Source organism: Triticum aestivum, chromosome 2D (assembly GCF_018294505.1).
Source record: "Triticum aestivum cultivar Chinese Spring chromosome 2D, IWGSC CS RefSeq v2.1, whole genome shotgun sequence".
NCBI lineage: Eukaryota > Viridiplantae > Streptophyta > Magnoliopsida > Poales > Poaceae > Triticum > Triticum aestivum.
Window position 1 is genome coordinate 161,040,531 of NC_057799.1, and position 19,333 is coordinate 161,059,863.

The 19,333-nt window shown below is 48.2% G+C and overlaps 1 protein-coding gene across 1 annotated transcript; it reads left to right on the top strand.

Moving 5' to 3' along the window:
- The first annotated feature begins 3,292 nt into the window (after window positions 1–3,292).
- On the top strand, window positions 3,293–13,423 carry LOC123052351 (mavicyanin). The gene is made up of 2 exons (XM_044475491.1): window positions 3,293–3,777; window positions 12,762–13,423. The coding sequence occupies exons 1-2, from the start codon at window positions 3,594–3,596 to the stop codon at window positions 13,151–13,153; spliced, it is 576 nt and encodes a 191-aa protein (XP_044331426.1). The 5' UTR covers window positions 3,293–3,593; the 3' UTR covers window positions 13,154–13,423.
- Window positions 13,424–19,333: the final 5,910 nt, after the last annotated feature.

Consider the following 19,333-nt stretch of genomic DNA (forward strand, 5'->3'; position numbering starts at 1 on the left):
GCGCCCTCCCCTGCCTTGTATAGGTGCAGGGGAAAAGGCAGGGGAGGGTGCCCCCCCTTCCTTTCTCACTTGAGGAGGGAAAGGAAGGAGGGGCCACCCCTCCCCTTTCCTTCACCTAGGGCCTACTGTCCAAGGAAGGGCGCACCAGGGGGTGATCTATCCCCCCCTTTGGCTCATTAGGCCCATACACTTACTGGGGGTGTCCGGAACCCCTTCCAGTGACCCGATGACTACCCGATGCACTTCGAAATTCTTTCAGTGTCCGAATACCATCGTCCTATATATCAATCTTTACATCTCGACCATTTCGAGACTTCTCCTCATGTCCGTGATCTCATCCGGGATTCCGAACAACATTCAGTCACCAAATCATATAACTCATATAACACTATATCGTCAACGAATGTTAAGCGTGCGGACCCTACGGGTTCGAGAACTATGTAGACATGACCGAGACACCTCTCCGGTCAATAACCAATAGCGGAACCTGGATGCCCATATTGGCTCCTACATACTCTACAAAGATCTTTATCGGTCGAACCGTTATGACAACATACGTAATTCCCTTTGTCCATTGGTATGTTACTTGCCCGAGATTCGATCATCGGTATCTTCATACCTAGTTCAATCTCGTTACCGGCAAGTCTCTTTACTCGTTCGGCAATACATCACCTCATGACTAAACTCTTTAGTCATTTGCTTGCAAGCTTATGATGTGTATTACCGAGAGGGCCCAGAGATACCTCTCCGATACTCGGAGTGACAAATCCTAATCTCGATCTATGCCAACTCAACAAACACCTTCGGAGATACCTGTAGAGCATCTTTATGATCACCCAGTTACATTGTGACGTTTGATAGCACACAAGGTATTCCTCTGGTATCCGGGAGTTGCATAATCTCATAGTCGAAGGAATATGTATTTGTCATCAAGAAAGCAATAGCAATAAACTGAACGATCAATATGCTAAGCTAACAGATGGGTCTTGTCCGTCACATCATTCTCCTAATGATGTGATCCCGTTATCAAATGACAACTCATGTCTATGGTTAGGAAACCTTAACCATCTTTGATCAACGAGCTAGTCTAGTAGAGGCTCACTAGGGACACGGTATTTGTTTATGTATCCACACTTGTATTTAAGTTTCCGGTCAATACAATTCTAGCATGAATAATAAACCTTTATCTTGATTTAGGAAATATATTAATAACCATTTTATTATTGCCTCTAGGGCATATTTCCATCTGTTGTATTCATGCCTATTGACAGTATAGTGGCAAGTAGGAAGTTTCCCTTCAATCAGTCCAGCAAATAATGGTTATCAGTGTAGCACATTGATGTCATTGTGAGACCCGGGTGACGGTGTCCTGGACTAGGGGGTGCCAACCTAGTCGGCCCATAGTCCTCGGGCTGGACCTGTGGGCCCTCATTCCCATTCAAGAGAACTCTGGAAGCTACACGACTAGACGTCATCACAACTGCATCTACCGAAGACTTGGCGTATAATCCAAGCTCCTACCGCCTCTATGTGTACCCCTGGATACCGACCATGTAACCCTAGATGCCCTACATGGCGTGTATATAAGCTAAAGGGTTTAGTCTGTAGAGGGGACCGAATCACAATTACATTCACCTAGCCCTAGGGTTAGATCTCTCCTTACGATCTCGAGGTAGATCAAGCTTGTACTGGATACATCATCATCAATACAAGCAAAACAGGACATAGGGTATTACCTCTTCGAGAGGGCCCGAACCTGGGTAAACACTGTCTCCTTCGTCCCTGTTACTATCGATCCGAGATCCACATCTTGGGACGCCCTACCCCGAGGTCTGCCGGTTTCGACACCGACAACGGGCATGCCAAATCCAAAGATCCTATTATGCAACTGCTTCAAGAATAATGATGGGCTTCTTAACATGGCCCAGATATTGTCCTTGTAGAGCTTTTGGACAATTCTTTCATCTCCAATGCATGTAGTTAAGAGATCCGAGCAAATCTGACCACTCTCTTGCTTCAGACATTGCAAAGATCCTCTCGGTGTCTGCGATAGTTTGTCTCTTAGGTACTAAGGTCCAAACACCGAGACCATGGTAGTAGCAAATCTTACCATGGCATCTTCGCATGTGCTCTCAGACATCCGTAGATATTCATCCCACGAATCAGCGACTGTGCCATATATTAGAACCGGGCAAGCGGCCTTGCACTTCTGGTAACCAGAGAACCCAATCATTCCCATGGCATCCTTCTTCAAGATGAGGTACCCATCGAAGGACCAGACGCCATGGTAGAGACGATCGAAGACATTTTCTCGCTTCCGTAAACGCCTGCGAAAATTGTCAGCGAACAGGGCATCCGGGGCAAAATAGTCGTCCATCAACGTCAAATGGCCGCGAGCCTGGCCGGTTGAGCACTCAATGACTCTTGATCTATCCCTTGAAATTGGGAACATGCTCTTCCGCACGCTCTGCGTCTGCAAAGACCGTCTGCATCATCGCCGTCTTATACGCGTAGTCCTCCTCGTCGGACGAGCCGTCCGACGACTCAACATAGTGCTCATAATGTACTACATACCTGAATCCATTGCTTCAAAAAAGAAGATACAAAATAAATTAGCACGAACATCTAATACTTGCCGGGCCTGGTGAGTACCGTAGGGGTGGACGGTACATGTGCTGCAGACAGAGGAAAGGTGTGGAACGATGACACGGGACAAGAGGCGTGGAGCCCGGATATAGCGTTGGAGGAGATGGAGTTGTCGAGTTCCGGCAAACGTGTGACGGGGTGGTGGAGCGGCCGTGGATGAAAGAGAAAGAACGAATGCAAAAAAGAAGGGAGGATGGAGCCGTGGGCCCGAGAGGGGTTTTGGGTGGGTCAAGGGTTCAGAGTTCTACGTGACTGGTGTTCAGATTCCCGTAAAGCTCTTCATGTTTGTTTCGCGGGAAAAATGCGTTTGAAGGTCAGCGGACTGATACACACCAGTGTTGGATGGCTAAACACGTCCGGACCGCGTAATCCGGACGGTTTGAGGGCCCGTTTTAAAGATGCCTTATACACCATCTAATTATTTTTGGAAGCATGTACGCCGTTTACGGACGAACGGCCACGGCAAAGGGCCTCCCCACACTTCCTCCGTGCCCCAGGTGCACGCAAACCGGCAAACGTCCCTTGCTTGTACCGTTTTCTCCTACTACAAAGCATGAAAGCATGCAGCGGCCGGCCAGCACCCGCAGCGGTAGTTGCGACGCGCGAGCCATGAGCGGCGACCGGCCGGTGCGGCGCTGGCCGAGCGAGGGCCGGGCCGGTGGTTGCGAAAGCGCGCGGGAGATATTACCATCGGGCACCTGCTAAAACCGCCTCACCAAACGCTAGCCGCCGGGGACATTTCTGGAATTCCGGGCGGCAGTGGGCTGCGGGCCGGGCCAGAAAGGCTCGCGGAGCATGTCGGGTTATTTAACCAACCGGACTGTACCGCCACCCGCTGCCTACACTCCACTCTCCAGTCCACTGACTGAGCACGAGCGGAGCGAGCAAGTAGCCGGAGCCTCTCCATCTCCCTTTGTGCGGCTGGTGTGTCGACCTCGGTGGTAGCCATGGCCGCGCTGAGGAGAGGTTGGGCCGTGGCCTTGGCGGCGCTGGTGGCGGCGGCGATGTGTGCCGGGATGGCGTCGGCGGCCGTGTACGAGGTGGGCGACAAGCTCGGGTGGACCATCATGGGCAGCCCCGACTACGGCGCCTGGGCCGCCTCCAAGAAGTTCAGCCTCGGCGACACCCTTGGTACGCCTCTAGCCGCCCCCGCACCTCTCTTTTTACGTCACGCTCGCGCGCTCTGCTCCCCTCGTTCTAACATCGCTACGATTTTTCCTGCAATTTCCGGGGAATAATGAAAAGAAGAATCGCCCTCGGTGTAAAAACAAACAAGAACTACTCCCTCGGTTTCTAAATATTTGTCTTTCTAAGATTTCAGCAAATGACTACATACGGAGCAAAACGAGTGAATCTACACTCTAAAATATGTCTATATACATCTGTATATGGTAACCATTTAAAACATCTAGAAAGACAAATATTTAGAAACGGAAGGAGTAGTATGTTGGTGAAACCAGAAGATTGAGCGCGTGGCATTTTGCTTTTCATCTAGGACTAGGATCGTCCCCAAACCCTCGTACCCGCAGCTCTGTCTATAAACGGCTCTGTGCTTGTCAGAACTTCTTAGATATCTTCATCTGCGCTTAGGTTAGACTTATCGTTCGGGGGTGCACGCGCATACAATAAGTTTGCAGAGGTTCACACGAGCGAGAGCCACAGAGCATTCTGCACTGTCCTGGCAATCTACTGATCCTGCCACCAGGCCCACTAGTCCACCACTCGTTTTAGAAGGTGGAAGCGGGACCGAGCTCCCACTTATGAACTGAGTACATACAATAGGATTATTTTACAGAATTTGCCGGCGGAGAGACACGACACGGGCACTAGTCCGAGAAGTAGAGCACTCGGCAGTGAGTCCGCACCGCTCGCTCTTGTGCGGCATAGAAGGCGCTGGACGCGCGACGTCGTTATCCATCCCAAACCTCTTGGCTTTTGCTGCAACGTCTTCCACGCCAGAGCAACCAGCGGGCGCACCGCTTGACATACGCATGCGACCTCAGGATAGGCGCATGGCATGCAGCTGGCTTCACGGCTGGCGGTGCTATCCACTCTAGTTTGGCGGCCGTGCGCTCCCCGTGGTTGGTGTGATTCGGCGCGGCGCGACCGCCGCTCACGACGTGACTCCAGTCAAAGCTTTCATTAATTCACTGCTCGGCGGTACACACTACATGTACGTGTCGTGTGTACCGTGTAAGCCCGGCTTTATCGAGTGCTGGCACGGCTTGTAGTGTGCAGATATCGCAGTCCTACCACGGAGTAGGTGAGTTACAAACTACTCCCTTCATTCAAAAATATAATACGTTTTGAATATTTCAATATTAAGTATATGCAGAATAAAATGAGTGAGCAAGCACACTAAAACGTGCCTATATACATCCGACTCAGAAAAAAGTTGAACATATTGAAAGCTGAATAAAACTGTTGCTTATTAATGATTTGGTGCGGCATACAAGAGTATATAAGAGGGTACAAACCGACTTGGGGAGGGGTACAAAACTGACTTGGACTAGAAGTCGTATACCATAATGACTACTCTAACATCCTCCCGCAGTATCAACGGCAGGCTCGACGACGTTGAGACTTAAACAGATATCTTGAAACGGCTTAGTAGGCAGTGCCTTGGTGAAAATGTCAGCAAACTGAGCCGTAGAGGGAACATGAAGCACCCGAACCTGACCAAGAGCAACCTTTTCACGAACAAAATGAATATCAATCTCAATATGCTTTGTGCGTCGGTGTTGAACTGGATTGCTGGTCATGTAGACTGTTGATATGTTGTCACAGTAGACAATAGTGGCCTGCTCAATAGGCCTGTGTAGCTCGGAGAGTAACTACCGAATCCAGATTGTATCTGCAGCGGCATGTGCCACAGCGCGATACTCAGCCTCGGCCGACGAACGTGAGACTGTAACCTGTCTTTTCGAAGACCAAGAAATCAAATTGTTACCAAGAAAAACACAAAAACCGGAAGTGGACCTTCGAGTGTCAGGACAACCAGCCCAGTCTGCATCAGAGTATGCGGTAAGCGAGTTTGGAGAAGAATTATTAAGGTGGAGACCATGATTGAGAGTTCCTTTTAAATACCGAAGAATGCGTTTAACATGATTATAGTGAGGAACCCGGGGATCATGCATATAGAGACATGCTTGTTGAACAGCAAAAGAGATTTCAGGACGAGTAATGGTGAGATATTGGAGAGCACCTGTTAGGCTACGATAGAGAGTAGGATCGGAAAAGGGTTCACCGGTAGCCGAAAGTTTAAAACTAGTATCGACAGGAGTGCGAGATGATTGACAGTCAAGCATACCAGCACGATTAAGAAGATCAAGAATATACTGGCGTTGGGAAAGAAAAGGCTGGAGGAATCTCGAACAACAGCAATGCCTAAGAAATGATGAAGGAGTCCTAGGTCAGTCATAGAAAATTCAGATCTAAGAAGAGAGACAATATAATCTAAGAACTTTTGAGAGGAGGCGGTAAGAATGATATCATCTACATAGAGAAGTAAATAGGCAGTGTCAGAAGTTTGATGATACACAAAAAGAGAGGTGTCGAAGAGAGATGGAGTGAAGCCTATTGTTTGAATGAAGGAGGAGAAGCGTTGAAACCAAGCTCGTGGGGCCTGTTTAAGACCGTAGAGAGATTTCTGAAGAAGACATACATGAGTTGGAAAGGATGGATTTTCAAAACCCAGAGGTTGCTGGCAGTAGACAGTTTCTTGAAGGGAACCATGGAGGAAAGCATTTTTAACATCAAGTTGGTGAATGGGCCATGAAGAGGAGACAGCAACACTAAGAACGGTGCGAATGGTGCTAGGTTTAACAACAGGAGAGAAGGTTTCTTCGTAATCAATTCCTTGTTGCTGAGAAAAGCCACGACAAACCCACCTGGCTTTATATCGTGAGAGGCTCCCATCGGAGTGGAACTTTTGGCGAAAAATCCATTTGCCATAAACAATATTTGTATTGGGAGGACGAGAAACAAGTTGCCAGATGTTGTTTTGAAGTAAAGCATTATATTCTTCTTGCATGGCAGCGGCCCAATTGGGATCAAGTAGAGCAATTTTGTAATTCTTTGGAAGAGAAGTGAGAGATACGGAGGTATGAAGGTTTAGGCGGTCTTGGGGTTGATGAAATCCTGATTTGGCCCTAGTACGCATGCGATGATCATTAATCGGGGCTGCTGTAGGAATAGCACGAGGGGGTAAGGTGGGTACTGGTGAGTCCGGCGCAGCGGAAGAGTCGGACGAAGGAGTAGGGCTGGGTGGTGGAGTGGGAGCAGGGCTGGGTGGTGGAGTGGGAGCAGGGCTGGGTGTTGGGGAGGGAGCAGGGGTCAGGGGTGTTGGGGACGTCTCGGGTGGGGTGAGTGTATGGTTGGGATTGGCTATGGTGGGTGTTAATGGTGGTGGTGATAAGTTGTGTTCGGCAGGTAGGGGAGTATATAGTTGGAAAGGACGGGGAGAGGGGGTGTTTGCGGAGCTAGGGGTGTTGGATGGTGTAGTAGTGCGTTGTGAGAAAGGAAAAATGTGCTCAGCAAACGTGACATGACGAGAGACATGAACGTGTCCGGTGTGAAGGTCGAGACAGCGATAGCCTTTGTGCTCGTCAGAGAAGCCGAGAAAAGCACATGGGATAGAGCGTGGTGACAATTTATTTGCAGAAGTGGCGTAGGCATTGGAAAAACAGAAACAGCCGAAAACACGAACCGCGGAGTAGTCGGGGTGGGAAAGAAAGAGGGAATAATAGGGAGTAGTGTTGGGTTTAGTTTTAGAACGTCAAATATTTAGAAGGAAGGTGGCCATGTGTAGGGCTTCAGCCCAAAACTTGGGAGGCATAGATGATTGAATGAGGAGAGTGCGAACTATATCATTGAGGGTGCGAAGAGAGTGTTCTGCTTTACCATTTTGAGGGGATGTGTAGGGACATGAGAACTTAAGCAGGATGCCATGTTGTAAGAAGAAAGTACGATTTTTAATGTTATCAAACTCGCGACCATTGTCACATTGGATAAAGCGAATTGGGAGGAAGAAGTGAACAGACACATAGCGTTGAAAATTAAGGAAAAGAGAATGGACCTCAGATTTGTTGCGTAGAGGAAAAGTCCAGACAAAGTGGGTGAAATCATCTAGGATAACAAGGTAGTATTTAAAACCCGAAACACTTGCAATGGGAGAGGTCCATAAATCACAATGTATTAATTCAAAGGGATAAGTGCTACAAGAACTAGAGGAACTAAAGGGAAGACGCACATGTTTGCCTAATTGACAAGACTCGCAAAACACAGAATTATGAGAGTCCCTATTACATGGTATGGTAAATTCACTAAGCATAGAAGCTAAGACGGCGGGGTTGGGATGGCCCAAGCGACGATGCCAGAGATCGACGGAGGCCAGCATGGATGTTGGAGGGGTGGCGGCAGGAACTCCATTAAGAGAATAAAGATTACCGGAGCTATTGAAGCGAGCGATCTCGGCCTTGGTCAGGTAATCCTTCACAGATAAACCAAAAGGGTCAAATTCAGCGAAAACTAGATTGTCGCAAGTAAATTGGCGAACAGAGATAAGATTTTTAATGAGGGCGGGTGCAAGTAGAACATCGCGAAGTAAAAGAGGTTTGGTGGAAGAGGGAAGTTGAGCTTGACCAACACAATATATAGGAATAGATGATCCATCTCCAAGGATAATGGAAGGGAAAGGAGATTTAGTGCAAGAAGATAACCAATTACTAGATGCAGACATATGACTAGAGGCCCCTGAATCAAAGATCCAATCCGTACCTGAGTTTCCTTGTGCAGCAAAGTTATTCATGGCCTGGAGAAAGGCAGCTTGATCCCAGCTCGGCGTCGCAGGTGAGGGTGGCGTCGGAAGCAGTGCCGACGGATACGATGGTGAAGACAGTAGGGCCGGCTGGGGAGTGTAGTAGGCATTGGCCGACTGTGGTGGGGGTGGCGCCGGGAGCAGGCCGGCTGAGGTGTGTAGTAGGCGCCGCCGTCGGTGGTGTAATGACCATAAGGAGCATACGTCGGGGCGGCGTGATAGGCATTGGCCGGCTGTCGGGGATTGAGAACCCCGGGAGCACCAGTAGGCGGCCGAAGGCCGGGTTGCCAGGCACCTGAGTATGCCGGCGGAGCACCGAGGGTGGACGGAGCGGACCAGGGCATGGGCCATGCTTGAACAAGCCCCGTCCAAGGATCATGAGGAGGCCGCCATGCAACCGCAAATGGAGCACTGGTGGGTGGTGCAGGACTCGGTGCTGGTGATGTCGTAGGCGGAACCGAATGAGTCAACGGCGGCCTGTAGATAGGGTTTTTGCCGCGGTAGTTCGGACTAGGACGCCAGCCTGGGGGCGGTTGAACAGATGACGATGCGGACGGCCCGGCGGCAGGAGCCGGCCTGGAAGGCGGCGCTGGTGTAGACGACAGAGGAGGACGAGCCGCGGCATGAAAGACCTTGGGGTGAGAGTCCTTGTGAGCTTGTGTTTCCGCCGCGAGTTGTAGCAAGGAACGAACTTCAGCGAAGGTAGGAGGGGGCCGTATCATCGGTATGAACGAGGCTTGCTTGTCAAAGTCTTCGCTGAGGCCGACGACGACGATATTGATTAGCTGTGAGTCGCTAACTGTATCGCCGAGTTCGCGGAGCTCATCACCAATGGTCTTAACGCGCTGGCAGAACAGGTTCACCGGGGCGTCTCCTTGCACCATATTGCGAAGCTCGGTGTAGAGAGCGTTTTTCCGAGCGTCGGTGTTGCTTTGGAAGAGCTGACGGAGGGAGTGCCAGATGTTGGCAGCGGTGGCGCCGTCGTGATCGAGCATGTTGAAGATCTCGGTGGTGATGCGGGTGTAGAACCACTGGACGATCGCGAGATCGTCTTTCAACCATTGCGGATCTTCGGGGCGGGGAAGACAATTGACGGCGACATGCGAGCGCAGGTTGCAGCGGCCGAGGTGGAGATCGAAGAGATGTCTCCAATGGTAGTAGTTGTGGGCGGCGAGATCAAGAACTATGGGATGTAGGGGCTGACGTCGGAGATTGTGTCAGCAAGAGATATTGGTGCGGCGAGGATGGGTGCAGGCTAGTTTTGTGGAGCTATGGTGAGGGCCGAGAGAAAAACGGTCGCGGCGTTGGTAGCCCTGGCGATGAGTGCGGCCCGGTGCTCGAAGTAGCCGGGCGGCGGTGGCGTTGGCGGAGCCATACCCTAAACCCTGGGACCGGTATCTGATACCATGAAAACTGAATAAAACTGTTGTTTATTGATGATTTGGTGCGGCATACAAGAATATATAAGAGGGTACAAACCGACTTGGGGTAGGGATACAAAACTGACTTGGACTAGAAGCCGTATACCATAATGACTACTCTAACACATATTATGTTATGTGAACGGAGGGAGTACATAATATATGGATGGTAGCAACTAGCAAGTGAATTGAGAGAGAGCGCGCGCATGCTACAGATGTAGCTGAGGCTGCTGTGGTGCACAGTGCATAACTCTGGCGGGAGAACATGTGTCGACAGGGCTAGCGAGCACTCGGTTCCTGCACTGCAAAGACTGAGATATTATGCCCCACAACGTGACGCGGACCTTTGCCCCCGTAGTGGTCCGCGCAGGCAGGGTCCCTGGCCTGGCTGTTTCGGCGCTTTTCGCAACGTGGTGGGGGACGGCCAGGATGCGTCTCGTACTGCAAGGCCGCAACTGCATCCGCCCGATGGGCCTCACCTCACTCACACACGCATAGGGCGTTGCACAACACAAGAGAAGACCCACCACCGTCCAGCCTGACCGAGCACCAACCTAACCCGACCCCGCAAGGATGGACCGATGGAAGCTCCAAAAAAAAAGGATGACCCCATGGCTGTGGGGTCGTCGTCGTGGCTTTTCCGTATGCCTTTTTCCTGAAGAACCCGGCCGTCGTACGTCCGGGCGCTCCGCCAGCTTTCCCGCCATGTCGGGCTCGTCCTCCTGCCCCGCCCTTCTGGTTTTCTCTGTTCGCCTAGACGGACGGACGGAGCAGTACCAGTAATCTAGACTACTCAGCACCGAGCCCCGTGTGGTGGCGTGTCTTGGCATTGGCAGCTTGCTTGTGGCAGGGAATTTTGGCCGGATCAAACTCCTGCTGCCGTGTGTTTGCCTGTTTGTTTGTTTTCAGCTAAAACGTCCGACTGGATACCTGATGTCAGCGTGCACGCACTCGAGAGAGAGAGAGAGAGAGAGGGACTCTTTTCTTCTCCGAGCAAAAAAACAGAAGATAATTTCCGATTTCCGAAAGAACATACTCGTGCTACTACTAATAGGCACACACACATCATTGTCTTCTTTCGTGCGGATATGTGAGGCATGTCTGGAAAGCGAGGATCGGTTTTGCTAAAGCGTGAAACAAGGCGTGCTTTAATGCTGTTTTGTGGCCCTAAAGGCTCCGTTTGCTTTGTTGCGTAAGGTAGTAGGTTTTCTTGCCTTCGTTTGCTATTTCCACGGGGCACCGACTGAAGAAAGTTGCAGCCAACAGAAAGTCTACTGCACTACTAGTGTGCTGCCTTTCCAAGCCATTCGTTTTTCTTTTGCATTCAGTGATCAAAACCTCTTGAATTCATCATGTGCCATGGGGCAAAATCAATTATTACTGTATTACACTTGGTACACATAAAAACTGCACCAGTACTTTTGGATCGGACATGTGCAACAATTCATTCACAAAGCAGCTGTGTACCATGATTCTTGACGCTTTGCCCTAGATGCAGCAAAAACTAGAAGCTTCGACTAAATTGCGCATTCGCTTTACCTTTGAAATGTCACACCAGGTACGATTTGCCAGAATCGAATCATGCAACTTAAATCTTGAAAGCTAATTAAAGCCCCTGCCTGAGTAAGCTCACGTGTGTGTTTGTGTCACTGTCTCGTGGGGCAAGGCAACTGCCGATTCCCACTCGGTGATTGCCTGTTGCAAGGTCACCGGCCCTCCTGGACATATAGATTCTAAAAAGGTTTAGCAATTTTTTTCTCTGCACACAATTAAATTACCATATTTAGGAGGGTGAACATTCGTCTAGTCTAGTGCGATCTCCCCACCAGGCAAACTTTTTGCCCAACATCAAGAATCAAAGACGGTTCACATCAACGTATACTATCATCCTTTGATTGTTCCTTGTTCCACTCCCCATCACCCATTCACCAATGGGGAATGCACTTCCTCGGTGGACCATCATCTCCCTCGAGTCCAAGCTAGCTAGGGACCATGCTGTTCTTGTTCCTCTCCCGATCTGCCTGGAACCCCTTTTGCAACTTGTCAAATTATGCTGGGAACCTGTTGCTGTTGCCAACTCACCTTGATGCATTCGCTCTCATTGCTGCTTGGTTGGTTGGTAGCTCTCGGTGGGCGGAGAGGAATGACGACATGTATGCCATCTTTAGAGAGCACTCGTAGTGATCAGAGAACCACAAAATTTGTATAGCTATGGCCCATCCAGGAAGAGGGTCTATGATTACCACTGTGTATGATAGGTTGCCGGCCAAACTATGGTGTTTGCAATCTGGATAAGTGGATTCTAGGTAGAGGTGTGATCATGAGCTGTAAAGTTAGCACGGCGATCATATTATTTGTTCCACTGGAGATGCCACTCGAGCTATACTTGCTCTGGGTTTTAGCCTGTTTAACTTAGCCCTAGATCGAATATCTTTATGAGAGGTACGCGTGGCGCATCGGATTTGTGTTTGCTAAACCAAGGTGGATATCTTTTACTAGAAAATTAGTCAGGTCACTGTTGTAGCGAGAGTGATTTGTAGCCTGCTTGAATGGATGCAGAATTGCAGATAGGTGGGCAGTGGGGAGCTGATTGTTAGTGAGTGGGTTGGTAGGATGCTTTCTGATATGAGAATGTTCTCATGTTGGTCCTCAACAACCAAAAAAACAGAAATTCTCCCATGAGAATGTTCACGCACTAGGGCATTAATTTTATGATTTTATCAGATGCATGGCCTGAACAGTTTAATTAACAACATGCCTATTTCGATCGATTAAATAAATGATGTAGATGTTGTCGTTTCCATTATCATGGTGATGCCAGATTAATTTACTCCTGTGATGATTAACTTGTGACTTGCCTGGAAAAATTGCCGCAGTGTTCACCTACAACAAGCAGTTCCACAACGTGATCGCGGTGAGCAAGGCGGACTACAAGAACTGCAACGTGACCAAGCCGACGGCCACCTGGGCCACGGGCAAGGACTCCGTCGTCCTCAACACCACCGGCCACCACTACTTCCTCTGCGGCTTCCCGGGCCACTGCGCCATCGGGCAGAAGGTCGACGTCCGCGTGCTCTCCTCTGCTGCCCCTTCCACCGCCCCCGCCATGGCGCCCGCCCCGGCAGCCGCGGGCGGCGGCTCAGCCGGCCGCGCCGGCGCCGCGCCCTCGCCGCACGCCAACGCCGCGTCGGCCGTCAGTAGCTCCTTCGCCGTGACGGTCGCCGCGTCCGTGCTGTCCGTGGCCGCTGCCGGACTAAACCTGCTGTAGTCCGGCGGTTTGCCGGCCGAGGATGGACGGATGGATGGCGCCCTGTGAGTTGTGAGCTTGCGTTTTTCGCCGTACGAGCGCGAGCAGTCGTAGAGACATCTCTGGTCATCTCTCATCTGGATCCTGTGTTTTTTACTGTTCTGCTCTTTTTTTGTGTGTGTGCCATACTCTTCTCAGTGGATCTTGGTCTGGTTTGGGGATTTGTGCCGGTTGTCATCGGCTTAGTTTAATCAATCAAGTAAGCACTCTCTTATGGTTTTTACTGCTGAAGACGACATGCCTTGGAGAGTAAATTAATCATCTGAGACACAATCATTGAGCGCATCAGTGGATTAGGATTCAGACAAGATGCTGCCAGGAAGATGGTGTGCACTAGCGATCAATTCACTTTACCTGTCAGTACTAGTCTTACTAATGACTAATATAACTAGCTATATAAGCATAGTCCTAATTCATAAGGGTCTGTTTGGATGAAGGCCTGACACACAGCTCTTGGCTTGGCAGCAATCTCAGCCTCGGTCTTCCAAATCCAACACCGGGCAGCTACTCCATAGTTCATCTCCAATAGTTGCACGCACCAAAAAGGGGTGTTGTAAAAATATTCGGGCACGAAAACGAATTTTTTTTCGCATGACAAGGCGACGTTTAATAGGGCACCTAGATGAACAAGACCAATTTTTTTTGAACTAACATTCGAACTACTTCGACCATATTTCATATTTCGTACGTACTTCGACCCAAATTTAAACATGCAAACTATAAACATAGTTTAAATACGACATGCAAAATTAAACTACCAACTTAAACTACGATGAGCAAACTATGAACACTATAGATTTTCGCATTCGATATCATCGAACCCATCACTCTTGCCGTCAGAATCGACGTTGAACACACTCGAGGCTCATGCATTCTTCTTTTTCTTCGTCTGTGATGACGAAGGCCCTGCCTCGGCATCGTTCTTGCGCTTCGACTGCTCAACGTCCGTCTTCCAGTAGAACTCCATCTCTACCTGCACATACTCCAGATGTGCCCTAGCAAAGGCTGCCATCGCCTCCTCGCCGCTCTCTCTAATGTTGTCCTGCTCCTCGACAACAATGCGGGAAGCCAACTTGCTCGGGCTTGACTCGATTATCATCGATGACCCGACAAGTTCCGCATTCGCCCGAGACTCAATCTTCGGGGAATTAAGCCTGGAGCACGCGAGGCCAAGCCTCCACAAGGCGACGTCGTAGCGCGAGGGCATGGTCGGTCGTCGGCAACGTGTTGAGCCAGTACCTCCGGCCGCCGTGCTGGAACTCGACGCCGTTGTTGCCGGACGGTCGAAGCCGCACCCTCTTGAATCCCCTCTTGCCCTTGCCTTCGGCGGCATGGCGAGGAGGCAACATCGCTGAGGAGGAGAGGCAACACCAGTGCGGCGGCGGCGTGGCAAACTTTGGCAAAAAAGGGGGCGGTGGCATGGCGGATTTCGGCGGAAAGGGGGCGGTCGCAGCGCGATTCGTCCGTCTGGCGGCCAACGGGCGGGGTGCGACGAGTGGATCCGGCGATGGTGGGGTGTGATAGCCGCATATCTAAAGGTGGGAGTGGCGCGGGTGTGTGGCTGCGTGTGTGGAAGACGACTGTTGGGTCATGACTATGTGTCGTTTTGTTTTGGGGCAGCAGCCGAAGTGATGTATATTTGCAGCACTCCATGTTGTATATAAGGGCTGCCCAAAATTTTCCTTTTGCATTTTTTTGCGGTTGGGCAGCTGTTGGAGGCCATTTTTTACCTCCTCGTGCTCCCAAAACATCTCATGCCCAAAAATAGGGCTGTTATTGGAGATGCTCTTAGCCAGGCAGCAATCTCAACATTAGCCCTAAAAATCCAACACATGATAATGTTGCCTTAGTCGGGCAGTTTTTTGAGGAAGCCAACCAAATAGGTCATGTGTTTGTCCTCGGGCTAAGAGCATAGTCAGGCTTCTCATAATGTCCCTACTTGATCAGCAATTATATGTAAGGGTACTATTTTATTTATGTGATATAATTATCACATTGTATTTAAGGTCAATCATGTGACATAATTATCACACTTGTGTATCATCTTTTTGACCTGAATTTTGAAACATGAAATTCGTTGAGATGGCGCGTGCTTTTGTGCCTATTTATTTTCACACAAGAATGTTTGCTATTGTTGCAAAACATATAGTTTTATTAATATTCTTTGTAGTTGTAGGAATATGTTACCTGGTAAGAAGGTTGGTTATAGTTTGATTTTGTATAAGATAGCAAGGGTTCTAAACAATGGTAGGGGGAGGAAGCAAGAGAGGCCAAGCACACGTCACTCATAGCGCAGCCTCCTGTGATCTATAGGAAAAGCATACATGATATGAATTGAACCGTCGGTGATACACAACAAATCGCAGACGATTTGTGGCACTTCTACGTGTGCTTAGGGGCTCCTCAACAGTTTGTGATAGCACATTATCGCACGCGCGACCTTAGGGGAAACGTGCCCAATGCAAAATGCAATCCTACTCATAATTTTTTTCAGGAAGTGTGTGCGATGATGTCATGCATGGCAAACGCTTGCCATAGAATACTCGTGTGCGATGGGCCACATATCACACACACTTTCTATGATGGCACATGTGCCTTAGGTAATATTTCACAAACGGTTGAATGTCAAACACCGTTTAGTTTCCCTGCGCAATTAGAAACATTTGACTCGCGAGAGACGTGGGCGATTGATCCCCAAACCCACATGTGTGCCAGAATATAATGTGTGTGATATGTTCCTACATCGCATACAATTATATTTGGTAGAGCGTCTGCATCATCGCTCCCTAACGTCTACGGTTTCTGGGTCATGTGGGATGGACCCTCCTTATCGCACACACAAGTATGGCGACGGTTTAAAACTCTGTACCAAAAAGGGGGTAAACCCGTTTATATAGCACATCGATGCACTTGCACTAGTGCAATATCCCTTAGAGCCAGCATTTTTAGATTTGAAAATTCCTGGGTACGACACAATCAGTTTAGGGAGGTGGTCAAGAAAATTTGGGAGCAACAGATCAATGAAGTGGATAGTGCTAAACCCATTGCTGCAAAATTTAAAAGACTCAGAAAACATCTCAAGAATTGGGCTAGAACACTATCAGATCTCAGGCAGAATATTAATGACACCAATTTCATGATCCTTTGCTATGACACCCTAGAGGAATTCAAAGACTTATCCAATGATGAACTTAATGGCATCTGAAAAATCTTTTAAACAACAGCGAATTTACTAGAAACAAAGAGCTACTACAAGGATGATCCAGATGGGAGAAGCTAATACCAAATATTTCAAGGGCTAAAGCCACCATCAAGTTTAGAAATAACCAAATTGCTATGCAGATGGATGAAAATGGCATAGAACATCATGAGCACCAAAAAAGCAGCAATCCTTTTTAGAGCCTTCAAACAGAGAATGGGGACATCATCAGTCAAAGAATAACCTTTGCACCTGCATGACCTGCTGGAACACCATAATGGACTTTTGGAGCTTGAAGTCCATTTGGAAAAGAGGAAATAGATAAGGCTATCTTGGAAATGCCTGCCGAGAAGTCCTCTGGACCAGATGGGTTCAATGCTGCCTTTCTCAAATCATGCTGGGATATTATTGCACCTGATTTTTACAGATTGATCGAAGACTTCCACAAGGGCACTGTCAATCTCTAGAGCATCAACTACTCTTTCATTACTCTCATTCCAAAGAAGGACTCTGTTGCCTGCCCTGGAGATTTTAGACCCATCTCTCTTCTGAATTGTACCCTGAAAATTATCACTAAACTCTAGACAAACAGACTTCAGAAATCCATTCTTACTCTAGTCCACAAAAAATTAATATGGTTTCTGAATAACAGATGCATCCAAGATTGTCTTGCTTGGTCTTATGAGTATATCTATTAGTGTCATCAATCAAATCAAGAAGTTGTGTTGCTTAAACTAGACTTTGAAAAGGCATTTGACATGCTTAATCATGACACGCTTGTTGAGATTTTACAAGCAAGAGGTTTTGGAGAGAAATGGATTCATTGTATCTACAACACAGGATATTCTTCTATTCTGCTTAATGGGTTATCTGGGAAACAATTTCTGTGCGAAAAAGGAGTTAGACAGGGAGACCCACTTTCACCATTAATTTTTGTCTTGGCTACTAACCTCCTGCAAACCATGCTCAATGAGGCAATGCATAATGCTCCTGTGGTTCCACAATTACAGCACAATACCAATCCAAATGACACTACACTGGTAGTTCAAGCTGAGGCTACACAATTGAACAACATTAAGAATCTCCTCCTTCAATATGCTGCATATACCAGACTGAAAGTAAACTATGCCAAATCCACTATGATTGCAATCAATACTTCAGATCACAAGATGCAGGAGCTATCTGCACTCTTTGGTTGTCATACTTGTAAGTGCATCTAGTGCCACCCCTAGTTGGTTTTGGAGTATTGACGACAAACTTGGTTGAGGGACTAATGTGTTTGTGAGAATTGCAGGATAACACAGGTAGTAGTCCCTCACTGATTCGGTTTACCTATCAGAGATGACCCCTAAAAATGTGTGAAGACATTGAAGACAATGGTGGTTCGTGAAGACATTCATGGTGAAGATTATGACATGAGAAGACGTTCATGTGAAGAATATGAAGTGCGAAGACATAGTTGTTTCGTAGTTTCCTTTTCTTCTTTGTTGAGTCATAGGAACCACCGTACTGTTAATTGGGGTCCAAGTGAACAAAGTCAGAGTGACTGAAGTGATGCTCAACCAAATCCTATGTCTTCGAGCGAAGACAATGAGAGCAAATCTTATCCAGAGCTGGATGAGTCAGCTTTACTTGTAGCCCAAGTCAAGCTGTCGCATGTGTTTGAAATCCGACCATTGGACACGTGTCGGTTCCTTAGTGACCCAGGGTCATTTCGGACAAATCAGGTCGGGTTGCCTCCAGGCTATAAAGAGCCCACCCCCTACACCATAAATTGGTGGCTGCTTAGAGTTAGTGCACGGCTTTTGTCGTTTGAGAGCAACCCACCTCTGAAGCATTTGAGAGAGAGATCCGTGCAAGGACAAAGCCCAAAACACCCAGAACCAAAGAGTGTTAGGCATCACTGAAGTCTTTCTGTCCGCGTGACCTGAAGACTTGTTACACTTGAGGACTGTGAATCCTCCAGCCGGTTAGGCGTCGCGTTCTGAGCATCGAAGAGCCATTGTGGATTGCCAGTGAACGAAGTCTATGAAGGTTTGGAAGTTTACCTTGAAGACTTACATGAGTGATTGGGCAAGGATTGGGTGTCCTTAACTCAAGGGGAATAAGGTGAAGACGCAGTCTTCTGAGTTAAATCTTAGTCTCCCTAACCAGACGTACAGTTGTCACAACAACTGGAACTTGTCTACCAAATCCTTGTCTTCACCAAGCAACTGGTTCTATCCTTCACTTCTCTTTACTTTACAGTTTGTCTTCGTGAAGTCATTGCCTGCTTGTCTGATATGATTGACTTCACTGAGTGAGGACTATTGTGACGCCCGGATATTTAAGCTACAGTAATTCTCTGCTAATGATGCCACGTCACTTCGATTACTGTTGCTAATCTCGCGTTAGTTCGAAACCGATTCTAATTCCAATCCAAAATCAAGCAAACAATAAAAGTTTTCAAATATTAAAATTAAAATGTTCGGAGTGAACCAAATATTGCATAGATAATTATGGTGGAGAAAAAACACCTTTATAAAATGTTTAAATAATATGAGATGAATAAAACAACAACAAAAACAATTATTTAAATACCTTTTGTAATTAATAAAATGTCAAACTAATTTATTGAGGACTGGACTTGTTGAGTATGGACTAAGTTGAAATACTAATTTATATACAAAGTATATATTTTACTAAAACTAAAATAATAGGATACAAAACTATAACAGAAAAAGTAAAATAAATAAAAAGTAAAAACAAAACAAAAGAAAGGACCCCCCCTGCTGGACCGCGGCCCAGCTGGCCATCGGGCCAACCAGGCCGGCCCCCCCTCCCCTATAACCCTCCCCCGAAACCCTAACCGCTACCCCTCTCCTCCCACTCTCCCCTCGTTTCCCCTTTTTCTCGATCTGGATCGGGGGCTCGATCCGCCCCGACCCCATCGCCTCGTCGCC